Consider the following 22,650-nt stretch of genomic DNA (forward strand, 5'->3'; position numbering starts at 1 on the left):
AAAAAGCTTAATAACTGTTTTTTTGAAAACGCACCAAAAAAAAGTTATACCCAAATTTCCGAAAAAATTCTGCCTGAAAGAATCGAAAGGGGTGGGTACCCCTGGGAAAATGTTCATTATTTCGGTTTTTATTTTTTTCCGGGAAAACTATTTGTTGGAGAAAAAAATTGTTATAACAAAAGTTGTGTGGAATGTCAATGCGCATCAGATGCCATAGAAAAATAATTTTTATTTCCAATAGTTTTCCAGAAAATCGAGAAAAACCTCTAAACAGTTTTTCCGAATTTTCTCGAAAACTATTGGGAAAATTAAAAATTTTCTTTTACCATTTTACTCTTCATTAAAAATGCTACAAATTATGTAGAATAACTTTTACTCGTAAATTTCAAAATAAAGAAGTTATGGACAATTTTTGAAAAATTAGCAAATTTTTAAGAAAAATTTGGCAAAAAATTTTTTTTTTTTTTTAATTATTTTTTTTTTGGTACATCGATAGAACATCTAAAATCCTTCAAAAAAGCTTAATAACTTTTTTTTTTGAAAATGCACCAAAAAAATTTCTATCAGCTCCCTGTCAATTTTGCTAAGCAAGATGGCCGACATACGATTCCGATATAAGCTTCATACATGTGCTATAACCTTAATGTTCAGTGACAATCAGCTGATTGTCAGTGTCAGAATCCGCTGATTGTCAGTGTCAGAATCAGCTGATTATATTATAAACAAAGCCTCCCATCGGCAAGAAAAATATGTCCTCACCACCGGACGACCGAAGCTACTTGGAACTCTCTGAGGAACCCGTGAGGTTCGAACCAGTGAACCAGTTAACAAACGTGTTCTTCGATGACTCCAACAAGGACGTGTTCACCGTAAGGTCGGGGGGTGTGATGGGGGTGGTGGTAAAGGGCCCCCGTGAAGACTATAAGCCCCTGAATTTCCGTATGGAGGACCGCGGCACGGTACTATCGATAAAACTCTCCTTGGACCATAAGATCTTGGCGGTCCAAAGGACTAATAGTTCCGTGGAGTTTATGAACTTTAACCGGGAAAGTTTGGATGCCGAGTATTCGGTCAGTTGCAAGAAGAACTGTAACGTTTTGGGGTTCGTTTGGGCGACTATTAACGAGCTAGGTAACTGTTGGGCCCTTAGGGGGGCATTTGTCTGTAGAGCGAGTCTCTTTTTTTGGCTAAGAGACAATTGGAGGCTAAAAGTTCACTTAAAAATTTAACCCTCGAGTAGAAGAATAGATATTGAAAGGAAAATATGGTGTATAGTATAAGGAAGATATACAATTAAAGGAAACGTTAGTAGGATCAAAATAAGATGGATTATTTGAAGTCATTCATTATTGATCCCCATATGGCCCGAGAGAGACAACTGAGTGGTTTGGGAGCTCTTTTTAATATTTTATTGCATTTTCAATTTTTCAAAATTTTTATAAATACACTTTTTGTTCTAAATTAAAAACCCTTTTCATAGATCTAATTTTCATGAAAATCGGTGGGAAATTGGGGGATTTATTCCTGTTTTTCTACTTGGGAGTCTTAATAATTTGTCAATTTTTTTTAAATTTAATTTTTAATCTAAAAATGTCGAGTTATTCAAAATTTTTATAGATACACTTTTTGTTCTAAATTAAAAACTCTTTCCATAGAGCTAATTTTCATGGAAATCGGTTGGAAATTGGGGGATTTATTGCAGTTTTTCTACTTGGGAGTCTTAATAATTTGACACATTTTTGCATATTTAATTTTTACTCTAAAAATTTGCAGTTTTTTAAAATTTTTATGGATACACTTTTTGTTCTAAATTAAAAACCCTTTCCATAGAGCTAATTTTCATGGAAATCGGTTGGAAATTAGGGAATTTATTCCAGTTTTTCTACTTGGGAGTCTTAATAATTTGTCACATTTTTTCTTTTTTATTGTTTACTCTAAAAATTTTCAGTTTTTCAAATTTTTTATAGATACACTATTTATCCTAAATTAAAAAACCCTTTCCATAGAGCTAATTTTCATGAAAATCAGTGGGAAATTGGGGGATTTATTCCTGTTTTTCTACTTGAGAGTCTTAATAATTTGACACATTTTTTTATATTTAATTTTTACTCTGAAAATTTTTAGTTTTTCAAAATTTTTATAGACACACTTTTTGTTTTAAAATAAAAACCCTTTCCATAGAGCTAATTTTCATGAAAATCGGTTAAAAATTAGGGAATTTATTCCAGTTTTTCTACTTGGGAGTCTTAATATTTTGTCACATTTTTTCATATTTAATTTTTACTCTAAAAATATTCAGTTTTTCAAAATTTTTATAGACACACTTTTTGTTCTAAAATAAAAACCCTTTCCGTAGAGCTAATTTTCATGAAAATCGGTTGGAAATTAGGGAATTTATTCCAGTTTTTCTGCTTGGGAGTCTTAATAATTTGACACATTATTGAATATTTAATTTTTACTCTAAAAATGTTCAGTTTTTCAAAATTTTTATAGACACACTTTTTGTTCTAAAATAAAAACCCTTTCCATAGAGCTAATTTTCATGAAAATCGGTTGGAAATTAGGGAATTTATTCCAGTTTTTCTGCTTGGGAGTCTTAATAATTTGACACATTATTGAATATTTAATTTTTACTCTAAAAATGTTCAGTTTTTCAAAATTTTTATAGACACACTTTTTGTTCTAAATTAAAAACCCTTTCCATAGAGCTAATTTTCATGGAAATCGGTCGGAAATTGGGGGATTTATTCCAGTTTTTCTACTTGGGAGTTTTAATAATTTGCCACATTTTTTTAAATTTAATTTTTAATCTAAAAATGTCGAGTTATTCAAAATTTTTATAGATACACTTTTTGTTCTAAAATAAAAACCCTTTCCATAGAGCTAATTTCCATGAAAATCGGTGGGAAATTAGGGAATTTATTCCAGTTTTTCTACTTGGGAGTCTTAATAATTTGTCACATTTTTGCATATTTAATTTTTACTCTAAAAATGTTGAGTTTTTCAAAATTTTTATAGACACATTTTTTGTTCTAAAATAAAAACCCTTTCCATAGAACTAATTTCCATGAAAATCGGTTGGAAATTAGGGGATTTATTCCAGTTTTTCTTCTTGGGAGTCTTAATAATTTGACACATTTTTTCATATTTAATTTTTAATCTAAAAATGTCGAGTTATTCAAAATTTTTATAGACACACTTTTTGTTCCAAATTAAAAATCCTTCCCACAGAACCAATTTTCATGAAAATCGTTGAAAAATTGGTAAAACTACGGCACTTTGTCTTAGGCATATTTTCCAACATTTCCCTTTAACCCTTACAATTTTTTTTCCCTTTTAATCATTAACATCTAGGCAACAAAAGTTGCCCTGTAAAAAATCAAATTACCTGTTTCAGCCCTAATCACCGACCACGGGGTGGAACTGTACACCCTAAACCCCGAGAAAAAATCAGTGAAACAAGTGAAAACCCTCTCGGTTACCGTGCAATGGTTCGTGTGGTGTCCCACCAATAAAATCGCCATTTTGGCCTCGTCGCACGGCTCCCAACTGCAACCCGTCCTAATAAAAGCCGGCACCATCAATAAACTACCGAAAGTCGAAAGTACTAAACCCCCAATGAAAAGTAACAATGAATCAATTAATAACCGACGATTCTTTTGAAGCGGAACCGGGTCGCATGGCCTTAGAACGGGACATCACCCTGGCCACCCTTTACGACACCCCCGCGGTACTGATCTTACGTCACCAGAGCGGCCCCCAGACCGCCGAGGTGCACGTCCACGTCCTTTCCGGGCCGGGACAGTCCCCCGTAAAGTCCCACGTACTAAAGTTGGGCCTGTCCGGACGTTTCGCCATAAACGTCGTCGACGATCTAATTGTGGTGCATCATCAGGTATCGAAGTACCGAACCAGGAAAAAATTAATTGAAATTAAGGAAAATAAGTTTGTAGGCGAGTAAAAAGTCTCAGATCTTCGATATCGCTTTGCCGGGGGACTGTGACGGGACGGTACGGTACCACGTGGCCGTGGCGCCCCCCAAGTCCTTTAAAAGTACCGTTTTGACGTTGCCCGGATTGGTGGAGCCCCAGAGGCACGAGTGTGAACTCTGTATCCTTTGAAATGTTTTAAAATGGTTATTTGGTTCTTTTATTATTCTACAGCAAGAAAGTGAGAATCGACGGGTTCGACTCTCAAGAAAGGAGCAGTTTTCTCTTATATTCTTTAATTTCCATATTCTTTAAGGTCCAAAAAGACTCGAATTGGACACTCATAACTGTCTTAAAAATTGTCCGAATTTACCCAAACTTCCACCAAATTTTTAAGAAAACTTTATTTTATTATAAAAACTACATTTCAAGTTAATTTTCTTAATAAAATTTTTTTTACAGGCAGTCAAATGTGATGGTAAAAATTTGTCAATTTTTTTGGACCTTACGTACAAAAACTTTCATAACTCCCTTAAAAATTGTCCAAATTTACCCAAAGTTCCACTAAATTGTTAAGAGAACTTCATATTAAGTTTATAAAGATATTTCAAGTTAAAAGTTTAATTGGAAAATTTTTTACAGGCTGTCAAAGTTAAATGTTGGATTTTTCTCCATTTTTTGGACCTTTAGTACCAAAAAGTCCATAACTCCCTTAAAAATTGTCCAAATTTACCCAAAGTTCCACTAAATTATTAAGAAAACTTCATATTAAGTTTATAAAGATATTTCAAGTTGATAGTTTAATTGGAAAATTTTTTACAGGCTTTCAAAGTTAAATGTTGGATTTTTCTCCAATTTTTTGGACCTTTAGTACCAAAAAGTCCATAACTCCCTTGAAAATTGTCCAAATTTACCCAAAGTTCCACTAAATTATTAAGAAAACTTCATATTAAGTTCATAAAGATATTCCAAGTTGATACTTTAATTGGAAAATTTTTTACAGGCTGTTAAAGTTAAATGTTGGATTTTTCTCCATTCTTTTGGACCTTTAGTACAAAAAAGTCAATAACTCCTTTGAAAATTGTCCAAATTTACCCAAAGTTCCACTAAATTATTAAGAAAACTTCATATTAAGTTTATAAAGATATTTCAAGTTGATAGTTTAATTGGAACATTTTTTACAGGCTGTCAAAGTTAAACGTTGGATTTTTCTCAATTTTTTTGGACCTTTAGTACAAAACAGTCAATAACTCCTTTGAAAATTGTCCAAATTTACTCAAAGTTCCACTAAATTATTAAGAAAACTTCATATTAAGTTTATAAAGATATTTCAAGTTGATACTTTAATTGGAAATTTTTTTACAGGCTGTCAAAGTTAAATGTTAGATTTTTCTCCATTTTTTTTAGACCTTTAGTACCAAAAAGTCCATAACTCCCTTGAAAATTGTCCAAATTTGCCTAAAGTTCCACTAAATTATTAGAAAAACTTCATGTTAAGTTTATAAAGATATTTCAAGTTGATACTTTGATTGGAAAATTTTTTACAGGCTATCAAAGTTAAATGTTGGATTTTTCTCCATTTTTTTGGACCTTTAGTACCAAAAAGTCCATAACTCCCTTGAAAATTGTCCAAATTTGCCCAAAGTTCCACTAAATTATTAAGAAAACTTCATATTAAGTTTATAAAGATATTTTAAGTTGATACTTTAATTGGAACATTTTTTACAGGCTGTGAAAGTTAAATGTTGGATTTTTCTCCATTTTTTTGGACCTTTAGTACAAAAAAGTCAATAACTCTCTTGAAAATTGTCCAAATTTGCCCAAAGTTCCACTAAATTATTAAGAAAACTTCATATTAAGTTTATAAAGATATTTCAAGTTGATACTTTAATTGGAAAATTTTTTACAGGCTGTCAAAGTTAAATGTTGGATTTTTCTCCAATTTTTTGGACCTTTAGTACCAAAAAGTCCATAACTTCTTTAAAAACTGTCCAAAATTGCTCAAACTTCCACCAAATTGTTAACAAAACTTCATTTTACAATATTAACAACATATCAACTACATTTTCTTAATAAGAATTTTTTTACACGCAGGCAAAGTTATTGTAGTAATTTGTCAATTTTTTTTGGACTTTAAATACAAAAATGCTTATGGCTCTCTCAAAAATTGTCCAAAATCGCTCAAACTTCCACTAAATCGTTAAAAAAACTTAATTTTATTATAAAAACAACGTTTTAAGTTAATTTTCTCAATTGGAAATTTTCCACAGGCAGTCAAAATGGTGTTAATAATTTTTCAATTTTTTTCTGTACTTTAGGTACAAAAATGCCTATAACTCCCTTAAAAATTGTCCAAATTTACTCGAACTTCCACTAGATTGTTAAAAGAACTTCATTTTATAATAAAAAGAACATTTCATATCAATTTTCTAAATAAGAAATTTTTTACAGGGAGTCAAAAGTGATTGTAACAGTTTTTCAATTTTTTGGACCTTAAGGTCAAAAATGCCCATTATTATCTCAAAAATTGTCCAAATTTACTCGAACTTCTACTAGATTGTTAAAAGAACTTCATTTTATAATAAAAACAACATTTCATGTCAATTTTGTAAATAAGGAATTTTTTACAGGCAGTCAAAGGTGATGATAAGAATTTTTCAATTTTTTTTGGACCTTAAGTGCAAAAATGCTGATAACTTTCTCAAAAATTGTCCAAATTTACCCAAACTTCCACCAAATTGTTAAGAAAACTTCATTTTATTATAAAAACACCATTTCAAGTTAATTTTTTTAATAGGAAAATTTTCACAGGCAGTCAAAGTTCTTGGTAATAATTTTTCAATTTTTTTTGGACCTTAAGTACAAAAGTGCCTATTATTATCTCAAAAGTTGTCCAAATTTACTCGAACTTCCACTAGATTGTTAAAAGAACTTCATTTTATAATAAAAACAACATTTCATGTCATTTTTCTAAATAAGGAATTTTTTCACAGGCAGTCAAAATTGGTGTTAATAATTTTTCAATTTTTTTCTGGACCTTAAGTACAAAAACGCCTATAACTCCCTTAAAAATTGTCCAAAATCGATCAAACTTCCACTAAATCGTTAAAAAAACTTAATTTTATTATAAAGGCATCGTTTTAAGTTAATTTTTTTAATAGGAAAATTTTCACAGGCAGTCAAAGTTCTTGGTAATAATTTTTCAATTTTTTTTTGGACCTTAAGTACAAAAGTGCCCATTATTATCTCAAAAGTTGTCCAAATTTACTCGAACTTCCACTAGATTGTTAAAAGAACTTCATTTAATAATAAAAACAACATTTCATGTCATTTTTCTAAATAAGGAATTTTTTACAGGCAGTCAAAGGTGATGATAACAGTTTTTCAATTTTTTGGACCTTAAGGTCAAAAATGCCCATTATTGTCTCAAAAATTGTCCAAATTTACTCGAACTTCCACTAGATTGTTAAAAGAACTTCATTTTATAATAAAAACAACATTTCATGTCAATTTTGTAAATAAGGAATTTTTTACAGGCAGTCAAAGGTGATGATAACAATTTTTCAATTATTTTTGGACCTTAAGTGCAAAAATGCTGATAACTTTCTCAAAAATTGTCCAAATTTACCCAAACTTCCACCAAATTGTTAAGAAAACTTCATTTTATTATAAAAACAACATTTCAAGTTAATTTTTTTAATAGGAAAATTTTCACAGGCAGTCAAAGTTCTTGGTAATAATTTTTCAATTTTTTTTGGACCTTAAGTACAAAAGTGCCTATTATTATCTCAAAAGTTGTCCAAATTTACTCGAACTTCCACTAGATTGTTAAAAGAACTTCATTTTATAATAAAAACAACATTTCATGTCATTTTTCTAAATAAGGAATTTTTTACAGGCAGTCAAAGGTGATGATAACAGTTTTTCAATTTTTTGGACCTTAAGGTCAAAAATGCCCATTATTGTCTCAAAAATTGTCCAAATTTACTCGAACTTCCACTAGATTGTTAAAAGAACTTCATTTTATAATAAAAACAACATTTCATGTCAATTTTGAAAATAAAGAATTTTTTACAGGCAGTCAAAGGTGATGATAACAATTTTTCAATTTTTTTTGGACCTTAAGTGCAAAAATGCTGATAAATTTCTCAAAAATTGTCCAAATTTACCCAAACTTCCACCAAATTGTTAAGAAAACTTCATTTTATTATAAAAACAACATTTCAAGTTAATTTTCTTAATAGGAAATTTTTCACAGGCAGTCAAAATTGGTGTTAATAATTTTTCAATTTTTTTCTGGACCTTAAGTACAAAAACGCCTATAACTCCCTTAAAAATTGTCCAAAATCGATCAAACTTCCACTAAATCGTTAAAAAAACTTAATTTTATTATAAAGGCATCGTTTTAAGTTAATTTTTTTAATAGGAAAATTTTCACAGGCAGTCAAAGTTCTTGGTAATAATTTTTCAATTTTTTTTGGACCTTAAGTACAAAAGTGCCCATTATTATCTCAAAAGTTGTCCAAATTTACTCGAACTTCCACTAGATTGTTAAAAGAACTTCATTTTATAATAAAAACAACATTTCATGTCATTTTTCTAAATAAGGAATTTTTTACAGGCAGTCAAAGGTGATGATAACAGTTTTTCAATTTTTTGGACCTTAAGGTCAAAAATGCCCATTATTGTCTCAAAAATTGTCCAAATTTACTCGAACTTCCACTAGATTGTTAAAAGAACGTCATTTTATAATAAAAACAACATTTCATGTCAATTTTGTAAATAAGGAATTTTTTACAGGCAGTCAAAGGTGATGATAACAATTTTTCAATTATTTTTGGACCTTAAGTGCAAAAATGCTGATAACTTTCTCAAAAATTGTCCAAATTTACCCAAACTTCCACCAAATTGTTAAGAAAACTTCATTTTATTATAAAAACAACATTTCAAGTTAATTTTCTTAATAGGAAATTTTTCACAGGCAGTCAAAATTGGTGTTAATAATTTTTCAATTTTTTTCTGGACCTTAAGTACAAAAACGCCTATAACTCCCTTAAAAATTGTCCAAAATCGATCAAACTTCCACTAAAGCGTTAAAAAAACTTAATTTTATTATAAAAACAACGTTTTAAGTTAATTTTCTTAATAGGAAATTTTTCACAGGCAGTCAAAATTGGTGTTAATAATTTTTCAATTTTTTTCTGGACCTTAAGTACAAAAACGCCTATAACTCCCTTAAAAATTGTCCAAAATCGATCAAACTTCCACTAAAGCGTTAAAAAAACTTAATTTTATTATAAAAACAACGTTTTAAGTTAATTTTCTTAATAGGAAAATTTTCACAGGCAGTCAAAGTTCTTGGTAATAATTTTTCAATTTTTTTTGAACCTTAAGTACAAAAATGCCCATAAGTCGCTCAAAAATGGTCCAAAATCGCTCAAACTTACTGGAAAAAATACTCCAAAAGCCTGGACGAAATAAACGGTTAAAAAATCACCCAAATGAATCAAGTCCATCCCTGTTCGACCCGCTTTAAAACAAAAAAACGACTATTTTCCCACACGAAAAAAATTCAATAAATCCTTGCCAGGATTTTCCTTAACGTTTCCCCCAATCAAGATTCCCCCAATTGGGTGGTCTTCCAGCCGAACATCGTGATCGACGCGAAACTGGGCTGCCTGTGGCACATCAAACTTCGCCTCCAGGAACTGTGCGAGGAAATCCGGGACCTGGAGGTGTGCACCCGGGTTCTACTGAAACGCCACGAAGGCAAACCCGTTTTACTTAAGGTACCACCCCCCCCAAAAAAAAAAATTGAGGCACTTTAATGATGATTGTATTCTGCAGCTCCTTTTGGACGCGATCAACGGTCCCAGGCCGCCCCTGGACGCCCTACAGCCGGTCTTCAACCACGTCAACTTCGTGTATAGGGAGTGGGTGGAAACGGAGCTGCAGAGTCAGTCGGGAGCGCCCCCGGGGGCCCCCTTGAGCCCCCCTTTGGCCAATAGGAAACGGCCCCGGGTGCTCATCGATCAAAACGTCATGGTCGACGAGATTTTTCAAAAAATCACCGGGGATATCGAGAGGGGGGTTCTTCTGGCTTACGTGAGTTCGTTGGCGGAGTTCGGGATCCCCGCCCAGTTCGGGTTGAATCGGATGTTGGTCACTAATTTGGTTCGACTTCCGGGTTCAAGTTCCGGTTTTTCTATGTAAAATGTTTCTCCCATTTTTAGGCGAAACAAAAGAAGTTTACGGCGCTACAGCAGCTGTTGCAGTACGGGGTGATAGCGGACAGTAAACCGATGGCGGTGCTGTTGTTATCTCTGGGCAATATGCATCCCTCTAGTAAACAGATGGCGCTCGATATGCTCGCGAGGCTCAAGGCCAACGAGGAAATACAAGAAGTATGTATTGTGATTGTTAAGAAAGGGTTATTTTATGATAAAAATAATATTTTAGGTTAGGTTTCTTAATAGGAAATTTTTTACAGGCAGTCAAAGTTGATGTAATAATTTTTTTTGGAGCTTAAAGACAAAAATGCCCATTATTATCTTAAAAATTGTCCAAATTTACTCGAACTTCCACTAGATTGTTAAAAGAACTTCATTTTATAATAAAAACAATAATTCATGTCAATTTTGTAAATAAGGAATTTTTTACAGAGAGTCAAAGGTGATGGTAATAATTTTTCAGTTTTTTTTGGACCTTAAGTGCAAAAATGCCGATAACTTTCTCAAAAAGTGTCCAAATTTACCCCAAACTTCCACCAAATGATTAAGAAAGCTTCATTTTATAATAAAAATAACATTTCATGTGAGTTTTGTAAATAAGGAATTTTTTACAGGCAGTCAAAGGTGATGGTAACAATTTTTCAATTTTTTTGTGAGGTTAAGTACAAAAACGCCTATAAGTCCCTCAAAAAGTGTCCAAATTTACCCAAACTTCCACCAAATGATTAAGAAAACTTCATTTTATTATAAAAATAACATTTCATGTGAATTTTGTAAATAAGGAATTTTTTACAGGCAGTCAAAGGTGATGGTAACAATTTTTCAATTTTTTTTTCGACCTTAAGTGCAAAAATGCCGATAACTTTCTCAAAAAGTGACCAAATTTACCCAAACTTCCACCAAATTTTTAAGAAAACTTCATTTTATTATAAAAATTATGTTCTAAATAAATTTTCTTAATAACAATTTTTTCCAGGGAGTTAAAATGTTAGTAATAATTTTTCATTTTTTTTTGAGGTTAAGTACAAAAACCCCCATAAGTCCCTCCTTAAGCTTCCACTAAATGGTTAAGAAAGCTTCATGTTATTACAAAAGTAATACTTCAAGTTAATTTTTTTATTAGGAAACTTTTTAAAGGCAGTCAAAGGTGGGTGGTAACAATTTTTCAATTTTTTTTGGACCTTAAGTACAAAAACGTTCATAACTTCCTCAAAAAGAGTCCAAATTTACCCAAACTTCCACCAAATGATTAAGAAAACTTCATTTTATAATAAAAAGCAACATTTTATGTCAATTTTTTAAATAAGGAATTTTTTACAGGCAGTCAAAGGTGATGGTAACAATTTTTCAATTTTTTTGGACCTTAAGTGCAAAAATGCCGATAACTTTATCAAATGTGTCCAAATTTACCCAAATTTCCACCAAATTCTTAAGAAAACTTCATTTTATTATAAAAATTATGTTTTAAATAAATTTTCCTAATAACAATTTTTTTTCCAGGGAGTTAAAGTGATAGTAATAATTTTTCATTTTTTTTTTTGAGGTTAAGTACATAAACGCCCAAAGGTCCCTCAAAAAGTGTCCAAATTTACCCAAACTTCCACCAAATGATTAAGAAAGCTTCATTTTATTATAAAAGTAATACTTCAAGTTAATTTTTTTTATTAAGAAACTTTTTATAGGCTGTCAAAAGTGATGGTAACAATTTTTCAATTTTTTTTGGACCTTAAGTGCAAAAATGCCGATAACTCTATCAAAAAGTGTCCAAATGTACCCAAACTTCCACCAAATTTTTAAGAAAACTTCATTTTATTATAAAAATTATGTTTTAAATAAATTTTCTTAAAACAAATTTTTTCCAGGGAGTTAAAGTGATAGTAATAATTTTTTATTTTTTTTTTGAGGTTAAGTACAAAAACAGCCATAACATCCTCAAAAAGTGTCCAAATTTACCCAAACTTCCACCAAATGATTAAGAAAGCTTCATTTTATTACAAAAGTAATACTTCAAGTCAATTTTTTTATTAAGAATTTTTTTACAGGCAGTCAAAGGTGATGGTAACGATTTTTCAGTTTTTTTTGGACCTTAAGTGCAAAAATGCCGATAACTTTCTCAAAAATTGTCCAAATTTACCCAAACTTCCACCAAATTTTTAAGAAAACTTCATTTTACTATAAAAGTTATATTTCAAGTTAATTTTCTTATTAAGAAATTTTTTACACGAAGTCAAAGTTGAGGGTAATAACTTTTCAATTTTTTTTGGATCTTAAGTACAAAAACGCCCATAACTTCCTCAAAAAGTGTCCAAATTTACCCAAACTTCCACCAAATTTTTAAGAAAACTTCATTTTATTATAAAAAATATGTTTTAAATAAATTTTCTTAATAACAAATTTTTTCCAGGGAGTTAAAGTGATAGTAATAATTTTTCAATTTTTTTTTGAGGTTAAGTACAAAAACGCCCATAAGTCCCTCAAAAAGTGTCCAAATTTACCCAAACTTCCACCAAATTTTTAAGAAAACTTCATTTTATTATAAAAGTTTTATTTCAAGTTAATTTTCTTATTAAGACATTTTTTACACGCAATCAAAGACGATGGTCACGATTTTTCAATTTTTTTGGATCTTAAGGATAAAAACACCCATACCTTTCTCAAAAATTGTCCAAATGTACTCAAAGTTCCACCAAATTGTTAACAAAATCCTATTTTAATATAAAAACATAGTTTTCAAGTCAATCTTCTTAATAAGGAATTTTTTACACGCAGTCAAAGATAATGGTGAAAATTTTTCAATTTACTTGGATCCTAAGGACGAAAATGCCTATAACTCCCTCAAAAATTGTCCAAATTTACCCAAATTTCCACCAAATTGTTAAAAAAACTTCATTTTATTATAAAAATAACATTTCAAGCTAATTTGCTTAATAAGGAATTTTTTAGAGGGAGTAAAAGATGATGGTAGCAATTTTTCAATTTTTTTGGACCATAAGGAGAAAAACTTCCATAACTTTCTCAAAACTTGTCCAAATTTACCCAAGCGTCCACTAGATTGTTAAGAAAACTTCATTTTACCATAAAAATAACATTTCAAGTTAATTTTCTTAATAAGGAATTTTTTACACGCATTCAAAGTTGACGCTGACAATTTTTCAATTTTTTTTAACCTTAAGTACAAAAACGCCCATAACTCCCTGAAAAACCGTCCAAAACCGCTCAAACTTCCACCGAATTATTAAGAAAACTCTATTTTATTATTAAAACAACATTTCAAATTAATTCTCCTAACAAGAAATTTTTTATTAAAGGTACTACTTAGCGATGGACAAGTGTTGTCCGCCCTAAAACTCGCCAAAGAGGAGGCGAACGTTCGCAAATATTTAACGGCCGCCAGAAACAGTCGAAATCCCAATTTACTGCACAGCGTCCTGTTCTACTTCAGGAACCATCCGCGGTTTTCCAATTTACTGCAGAACGGTAAGCTTTCATTTGTTTTAGTCATTGTAGTAACATTATACAGGGGGGCGAATTGTGACAACTATTTATTTATTTATTAATGTAAATAAATATGAAGTAAAATACAAACAAAATTTTTTTTTTTGTTTTAGATGAGCGTCTTCACGAGTTTATCAGGGACTATAACGCGATTTTTGATGGTTAAGTCTTGTTTTGAAAATTAATGTGAAATTATAAATTAAATTGTTAAAGTAGAGTGATATTTCTTTTTTAAATCCCTTTAAACCCAATTTTTCGTACGTCAGAAGAATACAGGAACAAGAGGCTTTTTAATTAAAAATTTGCATTTTTTTTGCCTCTGCATTCTTTAACTTCAAATATGTTGTTCAAAGTACCCGCCTTCAACATCAATCCAAGCAAACATTCGACGTCGAATGTCGAATCAATTGTTATTTACATCACAAGTAAAAAATCAAGCGGACTTAAGTCGGGAGACCGTGGAGGCCTCCCTAAGTAAAATGTACCCCCAACTAAAGCAAAGTGTGCTGGACAGTAGGAACTTCAAGTATTTCTGGTCATTCATTTTCAAGAAATTAATGAGGCACTTTACCAGTACATCCGGACCCCACACATTAGGCGAAATTTGGTACCTGTAATATTGGACATGGAATGTGGATTTTCATAAGTCCATATCAAGGTCTATATATTTCAAATTGAAATTTATATACTTTGTCCATAAATGATGATTGTGGAAGTGCATTGTTACCGGTGAAATAGTCTTGCCTTATAATCGTTGGATACAAAACGATTAATTTTGGAAAAGGGTCGGGCTATTATCGGGCGATTATTTAGGTAGCAGGTAGACATCTTCGTCGGAGATGTCTATTCAGGGAAAGTGAATCGATCCCTGCCTACTGCAGATTCCAGGTGCTTTCTGGCCCGGAAAGCTAGTACCTGTTTAGGGTCCCTTGTCCAGGGTTACGGACGAAGAAGACGACAGGATGGAGAGCAGCTTCTGGATTAGTGACTTTTGAAGACATACATGGTAGCCAACAGTAAACTTTGGGTTTTTTGTTTATTCATTTTTTAAATATATGTTTGGAGGAAGTTTGTAACTTTTATTGGGGAATTTTTTCAAGTTTTAGTGGCTTTTCAAGGAATTTGGGGAATTTTTAGGGACTTAGGAAATTGGGATTTTTTTAGTGATTTTTGGATTAAATTGAGGGATTTTTTAAATTTTTAGTGACTTTTGGGTGAAACTGCTGACTTTTTTGGGGAATTTTTTCAAGTTTTAGTGGCTTTTCAAGGAATTTGGGGAATTTTTAGGGACTTATAGGAAATTGGGATTTTTTTTAGTGATTTTTGGATTAAATTGAGGGATTTGTTCAATTTTTAGTGACCTTTGGGTTAAGTTGGCGACTTTTTTGGGATGTTTTTTCAAATCTTAGGGGGTTTTCCAGGAAGTTAGGGAATAATGACTTTTGGAGGAAATTGAGGATTTTTTTGTAATTTTTTAATTAAATTGGGGATTTTTCAAATTTTTAGTGACTTTTCGGTTAAGTTGGTGACTTTTTTGGGGTGTTTTTTCAAGTCTTAGGGGGTTTTTTTCCAGGAAGTTAGGGAATAATGACTTTTGGAGGAAATTGGGGATTTCTTAGTAATTTTTTATTTAAATTGGGGATTTTTCAAATTTTTAGTGACTTTTGGGTTAAGTTGGTGACTTTTTTGGGGCGTTTTTTCAAGTTTTAGGGGGTTTTCCAGGAAGTTAGGGAATAATGACTTTTGGAGGAAATTGGGGATTTTTTAGTAATTTTTTATTTAAATTGGGGATTTTTCAAATTTTTAGTGACTTTTGGGTTAAGTTGGTGACTTTTTTGGGGCATTTTTTCAAGTTTTAGTGGCTTTTTGAGGAATTTGGGGAAGTTTTCTCATTTTTAGTAACTTTTGGCAAAAATCGGGGAATTTTTTAGTGATTTTTTGAATAAATTGGGGGAATTTTTTCAATTTTTGTATAAATCCTTATAAAAGGTTTACAAAAACCTGAAGAGGTTAATGCTGAACAAAACGAGGGGCTATAGTTTCTTTTGGCTTAAATATTTTTAAAGTTACAAAACGATTTACTTGACAAAACCCTAAAACAGTTTAAATTCAGGTTGCATATGACACAAAATTCTTTCTAACTTAAAAACTATTTCGGTTTTTTTAATAATTCTTTTGCACCGATTTAAAGGGATTCCTGAAGATGGATTTGATGTAAGAAACGTCTCTCTAGGTCCGAGATTTATCGAGTTAGAGCTATTTGTATGCACGATGTTCCCTGAGAGAGTTATTGGCATTTTTTTGGATTTTGGTCCTAAAGACCCAAAAAAATTTGACTTTTTTTTATTTTTTTTTTTAAAGCCTTCCATGACTACAGATTGATGCAATAAAAACGCTAAAATGAAATTTGAAATTTTTTGGCCAAAATTCGAAAGGGGTATGTATATACCCTTGAAAAATTGAGAAAAATCGGTTTTTATTTTTTTCCAAAAAATCCATGGGTCTGAGAAAAAATTGTTTTAAACAAGAGTTGGTGGAAATATCAAGACCTGCACGCAAGTAAAGAAATTTTGCTTCTACTTGTAATACAGCCCGAGAAAATGGGGAAAAACCCCAAATCAAATAAATTCCATTTTCTCCATTACTATTAGAAAAATTTAACTTTTTCTTTCACCATAAGAAGCCCCGTCCTACTCTGAACGAAAAAGTATCTTAAACTTTTTTTCGAAAAATAAACAGGGACGAACTTATGGGCATTTTTCGGCTTTTGACCCTAGTACTACCCAAAAAAATCCAAAAATTTTAAAAAGTTATCCGAATCGAAAAATTCTTTTACTGAGGTGTAAAGCACAAAAAACCAAGCAAAAAAGTCTTATTTCATTAATCTCCATTTCCCATAGGAAAGGCCAATTAAGACCTTATAATATTCAGACTATAATCCTTAATAGTCCAGGTGCACTCTTAAAAATTCAAAAATGGCTATAAACCAACCTTCCAATAATTAACAAAAAATTATATTTATGCCCTTGGACTAGTGATAGTCCAGGCGCATCAGTCTTAAACAAAAAATCCATTAATAGGACAAAATTAGACTTACACACTCTGTCTACAAAATCCTATAGTCCAGGTGTGCCTGTACTAAATTTAATGATTATTGAACCTAGGCTCTTGCACTACTGGAGATGATAATAGTCCAGGTATTTCATTAAAGAAGTCCATCAATGGAGGAATGTTATAAGTCTATAGAAGTCATTCTACATCCATAGTCCAGGCGTCCCAGTACTATAAATAATTATTAATTCGACCAAATTAGAGGAACTGAAAAAAAAAACGAGTACCTAGTTTCACATCAATTTTGCATGACAAAAATCCTTAAAATAATTTGCTAATAATTCTTTTACTCCAACTTAATGTAATCCCTGAAGATGGTTTTCATGTAAGAAACGTCTCTCTAGGTCCGGGCTTTACCGCGTTAGGTGCAGACGTTCTTTGATATTAAAAAATTTGAACTTTGGTCGAGTATAACTAGAAAACTACTTGGGGGAATTTCATCGGGTTTTTAGGGAAATTTGAAGGGTTTTCTGCTGAATAAAACGATATATTTTACTGTCTTGGAGGTCCACTACTTTTTGAGTTATCTAAGGAGGAAATCCTGTAAGAAGACAGTCACTTTGCTTGGGTTCCTCTAATTTGGGTACAGGACTTTGACACCCAAGAAGTAAATTGTTGGGAATTTTCTTTCTTGGAAACAACGAGACCATTAATGGATTTTTTCTTAAATAAATAATCCAAATAAGCCAGATTTCCACCGTACCTACTCTGCCATATTTAAACGTGATTAAATGCATTAATTTTTAGTAGGTTCGAAGGTCAAAACCTCTCAAGATCTCTAATTGAAATTAAGGCCCTAGTTGGTTTCTTGGACAGTCTTTTTTTAGGGAAACATCAGTTTTTTCATTCACATATAAAAAACTTTTAAAGAAAACCCCAAAAAAGTGTTGAAGGAGGCCACTCACTTAGGAACAAAAGACAGGAACGCAGTGAAACTAAAAAAAAAATCATTTTGAGTCCCAACTGTGTCCAAAACAGCTCCAAAATGAATAACAAATACTCAAATAGACTGCTTTATTGTCTGTTTGAAAAAATGCCCCAGTTACTTACTGTCCGTAATAAACCAAGTAAAAGATTGTTTGAAACTTATAGACTAACTGGAAATCTTAAATAATCCAAAAACCTCCTTTTATTAATTATCATTAACCAATTAATTAACCGAATCCCGAAATTAATTAACCCCCATTAAACGAAGCACTTAATGACTACTACCACATTTGCTACACTAATTAATTGGATGTTATATGACTCTACTATTGCCAGGTTTTATTCAGGTAGCAGGTAGGCATCTTTGTCGGAGATGTCTATTCAGGGAAAGTGAATCGATCCCTGCCTACTGCAGATTCCAGGTGCTTTCTGGCCCGGAAAGCTAGTACCTGTTTAGGGTCCCTTGTCCAGGGTTACGGACGAAGAAGACGACAGGACGGAGAGCAGCTTCTGGATTATGATTCAAGGTTGGTATCCTTGTTCCTATTTTTTTTTTGTTAATACAATAGTAATCATGTGTATTTATTTAGTATCTATAAAGAAAATGGTACAAATTTACAATGTAATTGCATAAATAAACTTTTAAAGGTATAATATGGTTATAAAGCAATTGAAATTGAACTTCATACAATTGGTACATAATTTTTTATTAGTCTTTTAAATGCACCAAAATTTTTACGTCCCTTACTATTTTTTGGCAGCCACTTAAACTTTTAACGAACCTTTATTCAAAATAGTGTTTGATACCTATGCATCAATTGACTAAGAAGTCAGTACGGTTTCGAGTATAATGACTATTATAATAAATAATGTAAAGAACTATCTTTCTAATCGAGATCAATAGCGGATAAAACATGTCATCAGAGCATAAGTCTACATATTAGTAAAAATTGCCCAAGTAGCTTGTAACAATTCAAAACCTAATTAAAATAAATAAATACAAATAAAAAACAATTTAAATTATATAAACCATAAAAGTTGCAACAGTACAAATCATTTAAACAAGTTCTAAGTATGGGCATTATAAATATATACAATCCTAACTAATTGCAGCAATTTCTTCAAGAGTTGGTGCCCTGTAATTGAGTAAAACTTAATTTGGCCTTATTAAGTTTTTTTTTTTTTTTTTTTTTTAAAAGAGGTTTAGGAAATCTGCAAACAGACACCTTGGACGTTGGACAGGGATGATTCCTGTCAAACGTCCAGGGTAGTGTGGGGTTGGAGTTGGCCACCCTCCGACCCACTAAAACCCATTCCTCTGGTCAAGTTTTCACGGTGTTAAAGCACACTGCTTACGTGATTAGTCAATGTTTAAGGGGGTTTAGGCACATTGTGTAAATGCTTAGTCAAATTTTCAAGGAAAAGGTGCACTGGCTGGCTACGTGCTTTGTCAATAATATTTCAGTGATATAAAGCCCATTGGTAACATGTTAAGTCAAATTTTAAATTACCAAGAATAAAAATAGACAAACAGTATACAGTAAATCAACTCAATTACATAATATGCTTAAAACATATTAAAAAGTAAGTGTCAATATGTACAAAAAATGTAACTCAATAAAATATATTATTAGCGCAACTTTGGACGACTGGATATGTATTCATAGAATCAACAACAACTGATACTTAATTTGCTTATTAAATTTCTATATTTGCCCTTCTGAAACTTGAATTTAACCCCCTTAGACATCCCTCTGACTGTTTTGATGTGAATTTAGCGAATAAATCCACTTTAAATAAAACCCCACTAAGAAGGAAGTTTAACGAATAAACTTCCATAACTGCCAAACCGTTGAAACGTAACCTCTTAAAAGAACAAAAGGAGATTCAGCATCAGGAGGATCTTTAGCCACCAAGCCCCTTTGTACAGAGCGATTACAGCATGACCTCCCCCTCCCAAGTACTGAAACCCTTGAGTTCTCTTTGGTCCACCAGGATATGATGAATAAACCGGTTCACCCTTGGGTTCGGAAAATTCATGGATCGTATGGTGAACAGTTGGATGTTATGCCACAAAAGATCGACAGTTATTTTTTTAATTAAATGTGAATTTAGCGAATAAATCCACCAAGTACAAGCTTATATTATGTTGTTATCCCTTTAAAATAATATTTAAATTTTGAAACCTAATCAAAAGTTTTCAACCCCTTGTAAAGCGTGAATTTAGCGAATAAATTCACTAAGTATAAGCTTGTAGGTATCCTTTTTTCCCTTTAAAGTAATATTTAAATTTTCAAAAGTAACCAAAATTTTTAACTCCTTTTAAGCGTGAATTTAACAAATAAATAAAAGCACTTCACCCCTTAAATTTTATTTGAATGAACCCATAAAAGAAAGCAACCCTTAACCCCTTGAAGTTAACCCCCGAATTGCAAAACAGAGAAATTTAAATTTTTTTAATTAAAAATTTAAACCAAATGCATATCCAATCGTCAAAAGAAAACATTTCTACAATAATAATTATAACGCAAAATGACAAAAAAATAAAAGAGCATGCTCTTGAAATAAATTAAACAGTACTTACAAACAAAATAACAACAAACAGTAAATCTAGTACCACTACGATTACATTTCCCATCCGCCTTCGGTGAATGTCACCGAGAGAATGACTTGACCGAGCGACTGCCGTGGCCTGCTAAGATCTTTCTCCCCTCCCCCCCCCCCCCTCGCAGCCGAACATACACGAGCGGCCACGATTCGACGCTCTCGGACACTCGGTACTTTCACTTTTACGTCTTCGGGTTTGTTCGTGTATCTACGTCACTCGGATGACGTGTACATACAACGAAAAATCATCCTTTTTATTTTTAAATTTTAGTATTATATTAAAAATTTAAGTACCAGAAAAAATGCCTGGAATAAAAATTGACACAGTACTACTACACCACCTTTTTGGAATAAAGCGTGACAAGTTTTTGAGTTACAGCCATTTTTTGAGGTGGTTTTGAGAAATTTTAATTTTCAAAAATTTGTTGTGCCGTTATTATGACTCTTAGAAAAAAATGTTATTAGGGTTTCTTGATGATAATTTTATGCTCTAGCCCGTGGTAATTTTGTTTTTTCATTTTTTGAAAATGTTAATTTTTGGAAATTTTTGAGCTGGAATTTGGGCTGTTTTCAAAGATTCGCCCATAGCTCCTTTAATATGCAATTTAGGGCAAAAAGGGATTCTAGCTTTTCTTTAGGCATCCTTACATAGAATCCAACGCAACAGTAAAAACAACAATTTTCCTCATAGCTCCAGAGAAAATTTGAAAATAAAGAAAATCGGTTTTCATACATTTTCTCGAAAATGGTAATAGATAAGATCGTGAAATATTTTGCAAATTGAAGCTCCTCAAAGGCTTAACAACTTTTATTGGAACGATTTTTCTCTCAGCCTCATAGATTCTCCAAAAAAAAAACATTTTTTAGAAAATTTCCCTGGAGTTTTCCTTATTAATAACTGTTCTAAATACACTTAAAGTAATCCCTGAGGATGAATTTAGCATACGAAGCGTCTTTCTGGGCCAAACACTTCCTGATGGACCTTTTTTCTTAAAAATTGGATTATTTAGCAATACAGTTTTGCTACTAAAAAGACTCCATCTTCGTGTAATTTCTACTAAAATCTGTAAAAAATTCATTGCATTCAATTTTCCGAATCTTTCGAAACGTTTTCCCAACATTTCCGCCCCCTTGAGGGCCTCTAAACGTGAGTTAGAACGGATAGATATAAATTAAATTTAAGGTCAACCCTATTCCAGGAAAAAATAATAAATAATTTATAAATTATTAAATAAAACGTAGATGTGGCAACGTCGTAAAAATCATTTATCGAACATTTAACACTACCGAGTTGCGCTCGGGGAATTCCAGCGTCGGCAATCGGCAGCGTTCGGCTATTTCCGCGTCGCCTCATTCGTCGTTGGGAATTCGTCGGGTCGGGATCGCGTCCCGGTTTTTCTTTCAAAAACCCGGGAAAAGCGTCGAAACAATGAGGAATTATCGTGAAATTGCGTCGTACGTCGTTTCCGCGTACTCTGATCGCGTTTTCACGGTTCATCTCGTTTTTACCGGTAAGTTATCGGCATTTAATGTTTTGTGTCCCTACTGCTGCAGCGCAGTATATATTTGCGCAATTATCGATTTTTATTGACTCTTTCTTATTTCAGGGGGCAAATGGGCATTGGACAAGTGTTTTTCAATAATTTCTTTTTATTTTCAGTTAGAGATTCTACAAAATTCCAAATGAAAAAAAATTATTCCAGAACTTTACTGTCAACTGTCAATGCCGGAGTTGGCGAATTCGACCAAACCGGTTGGCAGCTTGACGGTTGAAGTTCATCTGTCGAATCGAATTGGCACAGTGTCACTTGTCATTTGTCATAGTTTCTCTCTCTTTGTTTATAACCTAATTGTTTTTTTTTTATGAAAATATACCGGATTTCCTATAAAATATTTTGTAAATCAATGAATATTCAGGGAATATTGTTGTTTATTGACCCAGAAGCCCCCTGAACGTCCGAGATCCTGCACATATAGGTTAAAAATTGTTATTGTTCCATTGTTTACATTTTATTTTTAGTACTAACATAGTGTTACTTCTAAAGGTTCTTCATAAATACTTTTTTAAGGTGCACTTCCCATTTATTATTGCATTTCCTTGGTTTATAGCAGCTTTAAAAGAAAAAAAATAGTGAATTCTCTGAAATTAAGGGGGGCTTTTGGTCTGCAGGGCCTTGCCTTTCTCATGTATTGGTCACTGGTATATTAAAAATGAGCGGTTAGGAAACAAGTTATAGAGAATCTGTTTTTTACATTGTTTTTAACTATTTTTTAAATATAAATACCCTGTAAAACTCACAATTTATTCCAGAAATGCAAGGGCTGCTCCTGTAGACAGCAAGTGTGCCGCG

General features: G+C 32.0%; 1 protein-coding gene across 1 annotated transcript; it reads left to right on the forward strand.

Annotated features, from left to right (window-relative positions):
• Positions 1-690: 690 nt before the first annotated feature.
• On the forward strand, positions 691-13,871 carry LOC126749363 (regulator of MON1-CCZ1 complex). Its single transcript, XM_050459030.1, has 9 exons — positions 691-1,131; positions 3,398-3,604; positions 3,666-3,895; positions 3,954-4,110; positions 9,549-9,718; positions 9,777-10,103; positions 10,163-10,333; positions 13,468-13,636; positions 13,768-13,871. Exons 1-9 carry the CDS (start codon positions 750-752, stop codon positions 13,818-13,820), a joined length of 1,866 nt encoding a protein of 621 aa, XP_050314987.1. The 5' UTR covers positions 691-749; the 3' UTR covers positions 13,821-13,871.
• The last annotated feature ends 8,779 nt before the right edge of the window (positions 13,872-22,650 follow it).

The sequence above is a fragment of the Anthonomus grandis genome (genome assembly GCF_022605725.1).
Source record: "Anthonomus grandis grandis chromosome 1 unlocalized genomic scaffold, icAntGran1.3 Chromosome103, whole genome shotgun sequence".
Lineage (NCBI taxonomy): Eukaryota > Metazoa > Arthropoda > Insecta > Coleoptera > Curculionidae > Anthonomus > Anthonomus grandis.